This window comes from Halictus rubicundus, chromosome 12 (genome assembly GCF_050948215.1).
Source record: "Halictus rubicundus isolate RS-2024b chromosome 12, iyHalRubi1_principal, whole genome shotgun sequence".
Taxonomy (NCBI): Eukaryota; Metazoa; Arthropoda; class Insecta; order Hymenoptera; family Halictidae; genus Halictus; species Halictus rubicundus.
In genome coordinates, this window is record NC_135160.1 from 9,019,073 (window position 1) to 9,028,597 (window position 9,525).

Genomic DNA, 9,525 nt, shown 5'->3' on the forward strand with positions numbered 1-9,525 from the left:
ACCCCATCCCCACTACGATCCTTGGTAGCCGGGATGAAATCAATAGAAAGCTCGCGCGATCGCGCTCCGTCTTCGTTGAATCTATTCGCAGGAAAAATTCGCGGTGTGTCACGCGCGAGTCCGAGCGAGCGTAGAAGCCCGGCGAGCGATGGCGAACGGGGGATCAATTTTTTAAATGACGCAGCCAGTGTCGAGGCCGAGAATCATCCCCGTCGGTTGTCGAACGTCCCTGATGAGCCGTACAGTGCCGTTAGAGCCCGTGAACCAGTGACTCTGTGACTCGCGCGGAACGAGCAGCGATCGTTCGACGATGGCCGTGATTCGTTTCAAGGAACTGCGATTCTCTCTTCGCTGGGGTGTGTCGTAGGGTAGGAGAAAAAAAAAGAAAGAAACGGAGGATTAATCGCTTCAATCGACGAGGAATTCGAGAAGCAGCGAGATGTTGGAGCTGCTCGTGATAGTACTGGCGTCGACGAGCGTGATCGAGGGTTCGTTACCACCCGACGACGAGGACAATGACAATGTGTTGCACATCGGCGGCATTTTCCCGATAGCGGGGGAGGGCGGATGGCAGGGAGGTCAGGTGAGCGATCATTCGTCTTTCTGTCTTTCTTTTTTCTTCTCGCGAGAAATAACCGAGATACTCGTTGTCCGACAGGCGTGCATGCCAGCGGTGAACCTGGCCTTGGACGATGTCAACCGCGAGAAGAACCTGTTACCGGGCTTCACGCTCAAGCTGCACTCCAACGACAGCGAGGTAAAAGTTGTCTTCAAACTCCTGCCCAATATATTGTATTCTGTGTAGTATCTTGTTGATCTTTTTCAACTCGAAATAAAATTCTACTTTTCTGTCGTCCATGTTTAACCATTGGAAAAGATATAGGCACACGCTAGATGTAAAGTTCCATTTTCTTGTAAGGGATTATTGGTGATAAGGGAGATTCGAATCACTGTGAAATGAATCACAGGGCAAGGGGTTAACTTATCGAATTTCTACTGAACTCTTCTTGCGTTTCAGTGCGAGCCAGGACTCGGCGCCGCGGTGATGTACAACTTGTTGTACCATAGTCCGAACAAGCTGATGCTGCTGGCAGGATGCAGCACGGTCTGCACCACCGTCGCCGAAGCGGCGAAAATGTGGAACATGGTGGTGGTAAGCACCGACGTAATAATTTTAACAACGGCAAAATAGTGTATCAATTTTACGCAACAGTTTTCTACAAAGGTAACTTCGCCGATTCGCGAATAGTAAATTAAAGAGTTCCGGAACGGGTTATTTCGAGACCGCCGGCAGTTCCAGCGTTGAAAACTTGACAAGGCTGAGAGAGAAATTGGTTGAACGTTTCCAGCTCTGCTACGGTGCATCGTCCCCGGCGCTGTCCGACCGGAACAGGTTCCCGACGCTGTTCAGAACGCACCCGTCGGCCACGGTGCACAACCCGACGAGAATCAAACTGTTGCAAAAGTTCGGCTGGTCTCGGGTAGCGATCCTGCAGCAGGCCGAAGAAGTGTTCATATCTGTAAGATCGGTTCCCCTTAGCGATCGCGAGCGATTCGAACGAGCTCGTTAATCTCCCATTCCGTTCCTCAGACCGTAGAAGATTTAGAGTCCCGCTGCAAAGAGGCGGGGATAGAAATAGTCACGCGCCAGAGCTTTCTGTCGGACCCGTCGGACGCGGTTCGAAACCTTCGGCGTCAGGACGCCAGGATCATCGTGGGCCTCTTCTACGTGGTAGCCGCGAGAAGGGTCCTCTGCGAGTTGTACCATCAGAATTTGTACGGGAAGACCTACGTGTGGTTCTTCATCGGATGGTACGAGGACAACTGGTTCGAAGTGAACCTGGACAAGGAGGGCATCCCCTGCACCAAGGAGCAGATGCAGATGGCCGCCGAGGGACACCTGACCACGGAGGCGCTCATGTGGAATCAAAACAACGACACGACGATCAGCGGCATGACCTCCGAGGACTTCCGGCAACGATTGAACAAGATGCTGAAGGAGGATGGCTACGATATCGATAACAACCGGTACCCCGAAGGGTATCAGGAAGCGCCGCTTGCCTACGATGCGGTTTGGTCGGTCGCGCTAGGTAAAACTCCGTTTTGCTTCCTAGCTCTAACAAGTTATTAATAGACTGCCGGATTTTTATGCGAAATCAAAATTGCCTGCATTATTTTCAAGCTACAAGAGATACGTAGACATTCATTTCTTTCCTTGAGAATTAAGCTGAAAATGATGCAACAGAATATTTAACTTCTTTTTTTGCATAAATACATAAAATCCGCAGTTTAGTTAGTAGTTTGCGAGCCAACGATGCACTCTTTGTGGCTTCCGCAGCATTGCCTAGTTTGTCGTTCTATCAAGGATATTAGAGAATCCATAGTTATAATTAAAACAAGTGGCTCGAGTGCACAATGAGGTACAACATTTCTCAGCTCAATCTGATTCAATCTGATTCCAAACATTTACGCCGTATAAAGTCCGCGTTTGCTGCCGTATCTCGTTACTATTTTTAATTTAATTTAATCTGCTGGCTTAATTTATACCACCTGCAACTTCTCACAATTACCTCATCGCATCCAGCTGATTTTAGATGGCGAAAGTGAAAACACGTACACTAAATCACACCAGTGCTCTACATCTGCGTTCACATTTTTTTTTAAAAAGAAGTCACGAACCATTATGCATGCAAAGAAACGTTTGCAACGATTCGTTCCGCCGGCCTCGAAACGGAAACTCGTTCGAGGCACGGTAGCAAACAACCCTTTCAAGTTCATCTGGCAAGCAACAAAGCAACGGAAAGCATTAGCACGCGATCGAAGGCATTTCGTGCGCGTTTAATGCGAGGCTTCTACTTCGCAGCTTTCAACAAATCCATGGAGAAGCTGAGCAAGCAGGGTAAGAGCCTGAAGAACTTCGTCTACAAGGACAAGGAGATCGCGAACGAGATCTACTCGGCCATCAACTCGACGCAGTTCCTCGGCGTATCTGTACGTGTACACGCACGCGTCGGAACTAGAACGAAAGCGAGCGTAATACCGTCGAGCGGATCTTTAATCGATTTTCTGTGCTATAGGGATACGTCGCGTTTAGCTCCCAAGGCGACAGAATCGCATTGACCCAAATCGAGCAGATGATCGATGGGAAGTACGTCAAGTTAGGCTACTACGATACCCAGAGCGACAATCTGACTTGGAGGAACATGGAACGATGGATCGGTGGCAAGGTTCCGCAGGACAGGACTATTGTCAGAACGGTTCTTAGGACGGTCTCTCTGCCGTTGTTCATTTGCATGGGCACCATATCCTCGGTGGGGATCGTCATAGCCATCGGTCTAATTATTTTCAACATTTGGAACAGGCACAGAAGGTGCGTTCGATTGTTCTACCGCGGTTACAGCGATGCACACTTAAGTGTCCGTCCCTGTCCCCTCCAATTCTCTCTTCTTCCTTCTTCCTCATCTACCGGCGATTGCTCCACAATTTTTGAAAGTTCATGGCCTCATTCGGGCTCAAATGCGGACGCTCAAGTGTGCACTACTGTATAGTCTATCCAACGAGGCAGAGAAGCTAACTTTTTCTATCGCAATCTATGTTTATGTTTACTGGCCCGTCCCGTTGGATAGATCGGTTTCTCAAGAACGTTTCTGATGGTCGCTCGCGTTTCTTCCAGCGTTATCATGACGTCCCATCCGGTGTGCAACACGATCATGCTGGTGGGGGTGATCGCGTGTTTCGTGTCGGTGTTTCTATTAGGGATCGACGGCCGATTCGTCTCCGAATGGGAGTACCAGTCGGTTTGCCAAGCCCGCGCCTGGATGTTGTCCACGGGCTTCACGTTGGCGTTCGGCGCCATGTTCAGCAAAGTGTGGCGGGTCCACAGGCTCACGACCAAAACGAAAGCGGATCAGGCGAAGGTAAGACCGATCGACACCGAGGGCCGCAGAGACCGATTCGGTCTGGTTCAAACAGCTTTTGAACACGGTTTTCGAGGATTAACCATATGGCTGACATTTCTAGTCTCTCACGCAGTCTGCACCGCTCCTGCATGGCTCGCAGATCCTGCTCGTTTGGCCCCCGACTTTACACGTAATCTCGATTCTTTTTAGTTGTTCATGGCTAAACAAAAAGTTTCGTCCATACAGAAGAAAATACAACCGTGGAAGCTGTACACGATGGTAAGTGGGCTGCTCGCGATGGACATCGTGCTGCTGATCTGCTGGCAGGTGCTGGACCCTCTGCAAAGGAAGATGGAGACTTTCCCGTTGGAGTCATCTCCGTTCGGTGATGACGACGCGAGGATCAGGCCGGAGCTGGAACACTGCGAGAGCGCGCACAATAACGTTTGGCTCGGTGAGTACAGGTGTGGGAGAACCCGAAAATGTCGGGATTCTTCACCACGAAGAAACGAAGACCAGTCTCTGACTGAACTCTCTTCCCCTCTTCCAGGTTTGGTTTACAGCTACAAGGGGATCATCCTCGTGTTCGGCCTCTTCCTGGCCTACGAGACGCGCAGCATCAAGGTGAAGCAGATCAACGACTCCAGATACGTCGGCATGTCGATATACAATGTGGTCGTGTTGTGCTTGATCACCGCGCCGGTCACAATGGTCATCGCCAGCCAGCAGGATGCCAGCTTCGCTTTCGTTGCGCTAGCAATCATTTTCTGCTGCTTCCTCAGCATGGCGTTGATCTTTGTGCCGAAGATGATAGAGGTGATCAGGCACCCGAAGGACAAGGCCGAGTCCAAGAACAACACCGACGTCGGCATGGCGAAGGAGGACGAGGAGAAGTACCAGAAGCTGCTCAAGGAGAACGACGAGCTTCAGAAGCTTATCGCCGCGGTGAGCCGATCTTGTAGATCACGCTGAGACAGTTCTTCCATAAAATTAGATATCTAAATAAAATTAAAATGGTAATAATAATGAACCTGCAGGTTGTAATATTTGCACTCTAAAATCGGACATCTCGTATGCAACAACCAAACAGTTCTCAACTCGGTTTCATGGTTAACGAGCGCTGGTTCTTTGCAGAAAGAGGAGAAGATCAAGGTGCTGAAGCAGATGCTGGCCGAAAGGGACGCGCTGAAGGGTGGCAGCGGCAACCTTCCGAAGGACTCGCTGATCGTCGCCGATTTCGTGACCGGTGAAGGCACTTCGGACAGCGCGATCGGTGGGGGCATTTCCGTTTACACACGCTCGTCGCGAGCTTCAGCCTCCGACTACGAATTCTCCGAATCGTACTCGTAGAACGAGCACCACCGCGAACCGATACCGATATCCGACCGCCCACGCGGCAATCGTTAACAATCTAAGAAACCTGGGACCTAAACAGAGCAAGCAATACATGTCGCTTCTTTACTTTCCTACGAACGTCTTTGTTTTCGAGACACTTAGAGCCTATCGAACTTCGCGACGTGTACGCCTCACTCTCGCAGAACACTTCTCCTTCGGCGCTGTCAAACACAACACGGTCTCTGTTCGGTTCCTCTGCGACGGTGTCAGAGAAAGTTTGGCGACTTCGTAGGTCCCTTCTGTACGTTCTTGTATAGTACTCTGTTAAATTTCGTCGAGCTGCGAACATCCTAACGCGAGCTATGAGCGATTTAGGTTTATAAGAAGAAGGTCTGCATCAAATTTTTGTAATTTGATATCGAAATTTTCGCATCTCGAGTTTGTCGTCAAATCGCAAAGCTTCCGATAAATCGAACACGTTAGCATCGTCGCAGCTTGATCAAATTTTACAGATTGATAGACTACGGTGTAGAGAAGTGACCTGCGAAGTTGCTGAACCTAACAGAGTCCGGTTTCTTTTTGGCAGCCCCGCGAATATGTCGGGTACCGTGAACAGCCGGACAATCACAGCAAGCGGCAGTCTCGTACCGAAACGTTTCCAAATCAAACTCGAGGAACGTGAACGTGCAACAACGGGAGTCTTGTTTCTCGTCGAGACAACGTTCTCTCTCCTCGTTCGATGTACTCGGTGTTTAAACGTTATTCTATAAATGTTGAATGTATGTGTCTACTATCAAGTAAATACGTGTGCGTCCGCGTAGAGGTGATCGTAAACACTAAATGTGAGTAGCCAGTGTACATTCCGATGCGAGAAGGACGAACGATCGCGAGCCGTCGGCGATCGCGATCACTATACATAGTTGGCCTACGACGAATCGTCGCGCGCGGGTCTCGTTTTACAACGACGCTTTTGTTAGCCTCGCGAGAGATTTTTGTACAACGAGAGATTTTATTGTTCGATACAGTTTGTACAGGGGAAATTTTATCGGGCTCTGCGCAACGCCAGACCGAAATCATTGTTCGCTACGAAACGTTTACCAATTTTCGGTTCACGAATGTTTTAACCGCGAATGAGACGTCGCGATAACTCTGTTGCGTATCCGCGAATATTTTTCGAAGCCGCGATCGTGGTAGCGCACGAGGTCAATATGGGTCCAAAATGCGAGAGAAAAACGGAAGAAACATTTGGTACGATCCGCACGAGGTACAAAAAGCGCAGCCCACGTGCGCGCGGGAGGCGTTGCATCAGTTAATATTTAATAATCGATCACGGTGAGTCACGGCCAAAATACTACACCATACGAAAGCAATACGTTTCGCGTGCTAAAAGAGCTTAAATACCTCAAGTGTGTTTAATTATTCTAGAGATTGCAGATTTTACGCATTAGTCACCACAACGAATTGGTGGATTTTAAGACAGTGGCATCAAAAATAGCAAGAAAAACGGAGGCATCTATTCGGGTCCTGTTTCTTGCAATCGATGCAGAACATTGATAAAAAAATATAGTTACTAAGAATCAGTCCGAAAAATATCTCACAGCTAAAATCGTACGCGTATAGAAAACTGTCTTCGAGTTTAGCGGAATTGAAGATTAGCGTTTTGTTGAGTTTTCTGCAAATTTCGGCCGTGACTCGCCGCGTATGTGTTTGCCATTCCACAATCCGCTTGAATCCAACGAAACGTACAAAAAGACCACAGCTCGGACGTTCGTTTTGTCCCACCGCTTGAACTTTTCACAACTGTTCCCACGCATGATTTCCAGCAATTGCAGTTAAATCTCGTTAGACGATTTACCACCTGGTCGTTTCCGTACCCGCGAATCGATGTGAACCTCATGAAGTCTGCTCCCAAATTGTGCTCGGATTAATGAAAGAAGAGAGATGAACGTGGACCGCGTGCTAACGAGATTTAAACGCTTGCGGTGGTGCGCCATTCATAAATAATTTGGGAGTCTTGATGAGGTAGTCGCGCAATTCGGACCGAAAGAACACGTGCAATCTCGAAACAGACGCGCGGACCGATTCGATATAAGCTCTCGATGAAATCGACAATTATTTATGAATGGACGTACGATGGCGAAAGTGTCCGAACGATCGCTGTTGAAAATTTAAACAAAAAGCAAAAAAGCATGCGAGACTTGAGCTCTGCTGCTATAATTAGGCTGCGGATCTTGATGCAAAATTTTCCACATTGGTAGGGATTTCTTCTTCGATAATTTTAATAAATTGAGAGTGATGTACCTTTCGAGTTCTAAATCGCACCTATTAATTTTCATAAGAAATGTAAAAATTCTTGCGCTTCAACCCTTTGAAGACGAATGTCGTCGTAACATTAACGGTTTTAGCCCCTAAAATTGCAAACATTATGACACAAGACAGTGCTCCTGGAGTTCACTAACAGATTAGTAGTTGAGGGGTTGTCAACAAGGGGTTGAAGTTTGATGAGCGATCGTCCAGATACTTTAGCGTACCACCGTGTATCTAGAACGCCAGTTTGGCCCATCATCCGGAGGGTTATCGTTTTTCAATTCTTCTTTTTAGAAGCGGACCAGGTCGGCTGAAAATCGAAGAGTCCCCGTCGATCAGGATGACGAAAGCGATACGCACGTGCGAGCGAGCTGAAAGCTCCGCCGTTCCATTTCTCTCTCAGTGTCTTTCTCGTCTCTCTTCTAAAGTTAGTGTACACGGACACGCGAGCCCCGATGGAGGTTTGGACCGTTCAATTATCAAAACCGAGGGACAGAACCGACGGCCGTGAACTCGTCGGAGAAAATTCGATTTTCCCGTTCGAATCGGCTGCGGGGAAAAGCTTGACCAGGTGCTGGAGTCGCTGTGTCCACGATAGAGGAGACAGTTGCCACCTGAAAGCCGTCTTTCATCTCACTCTAAAAAAAAAAAAAGAATGATCGTTCAGAAGGTGTCGTGGAGGTGTTTGCAAGAGGCCAACGAGTTCGAACAGCCGATAATTTTCCCGTTGTATAAAGAAAACGAAACGTTGTTCTGGATCCTCGCGAGCTTTCGTTGTCGGGTGAGCAGGGCGACCATGTGATTTGACTGCAATTGACATTTTATCCGTATATACATACAAGACGATTCGCGTGCGTGTATTGCGTAGACTGGTTAAGCCACAGCTGCACTATCGGTTTTTTTTTTCTCGTACGGTGCATCTTCAATTCCGCCACTCTACGTACATACATCGTGATTAGAGAGACTCTACGGATGTTTTTCTGTTGAAACCGTTTCTAATCGATCCACACCGGTATTTTTTACTGTACCTCTTCGATCGACTGTCGCGCCGGGCAGCGCTTGACTAAAAACAAAAACGATTATTATGATTATTATTACGGTGATTATATACGATATACATATATATATATATTATATTGTATTATGTATAGTCTTATCGAACTGTTGAAGAAAGTATCATATATATGTACGTTAGATTATGGAGATATATTTATTTTTAAGTTTTTCAAATTATAAAATTCGTTACAAATTCACCCGCTGTATCTGTTATTAAAACAAAACCCTGCGTTTATCAAAAGAATTTGAGGGGGCGCTCCCGCTCTCGGATCTATAGATCGTCGATTCGATCGTGCGATTCGATGTCCGGGGGACAGGACGACCAGAGATCGAGCGGTTTAATTTGAATCGAGAAGACGACGGACTTCCGTTTCCGTTCGAGGTATATCAATCAATGTGACACGCATCACGCAATCGATGGAACACCGCATATGTTTAACACGTCATAGACGCGTACGGCGATTATGAAAATATGTAGTACAAAATGGAACACGATTGTATCGAAAGAATATAAAAGGATTCGAATAAACTCAATTGCGATTTAAGGGGCTGTGCAACCTTGTTGGCTCGAACAGTACCGAACTTTCTTTACATTTTTCTGAAGCTTCGCACTTCTAAAATACAAAAGGATTTCTCGAGATTCGGTACAAAATTATCTGCAATGTACGTTGAAATTCGTTGAACTTTTACAAATGTTCAAAATTCGCCAAGTTGTCTTTCATTCTACGAAGCTATTCAAAAATTATCCCACTGCATTGATGAGACTCTATCTCTGTTGAAACTGCCACAAAAATTATTTATTTCCTAGATTCCAGTCTCTTTCGACACCGGGTGCAAGCTGACAAGGTTCCGCATTAACAATGTCCTCTAACTCCACCATTTTTCAGATTCAAATAGCGAAAAAATAATCACAATATAGTTAAAACAT

General features: G+C 47.2%; 1 protein-coding gene across 3 annotated transcripts; it reads left to right on the forward strand.

Annotated features, from left to right (window-relative positions):
* The first annotated feature begins 25 nt into the window (after positions 1–25).
* Gaba-b-r1 (gamma-aminobutyric acid type B receptor subunit 1) lies at positions 26–8,794 on the forward strand. Of its 3 annotated transcripts, XM_076797751.1 has the most exons (12): positions 26–583; positions 659–757; positions 1,019–1,153; positions 1,350–1,520; positions 1,592–2,090; positions 2,864–2,991; positions 3,078–3,370; positions 3,674–3,917; positions 4,110–4,353; positions 4,450–4,844; positions 5,034–5,172; positions 7,836–8,794. In XM_076797751.1, exons 1-12 carry the CDS (start codon positions 440–442, stop codon positions 7,853–7,855), a joined length of 2,511 nt encoding a protein of 836 aa, XP_076653866.1. In that variant the 5' UTR covers positions 26–439; the 3' UTR covers positions 7,856–8,794. The 3 variants fall into 3 exon arrangements, with proteins under 3 accessions (XP_076653866.1, XP_076653864.1, XP_076653865.1); XM_076797749.1 differs by having other exon boundaries at positions 5,034–8,794; XM_076797750.1 differs by having other exon boundaries at positions 4,146–4,353; positions 5,034–8,794.
* The last annotated feature ends 731 nt before the right edge of the window (positions 8,795–9,525 follow it).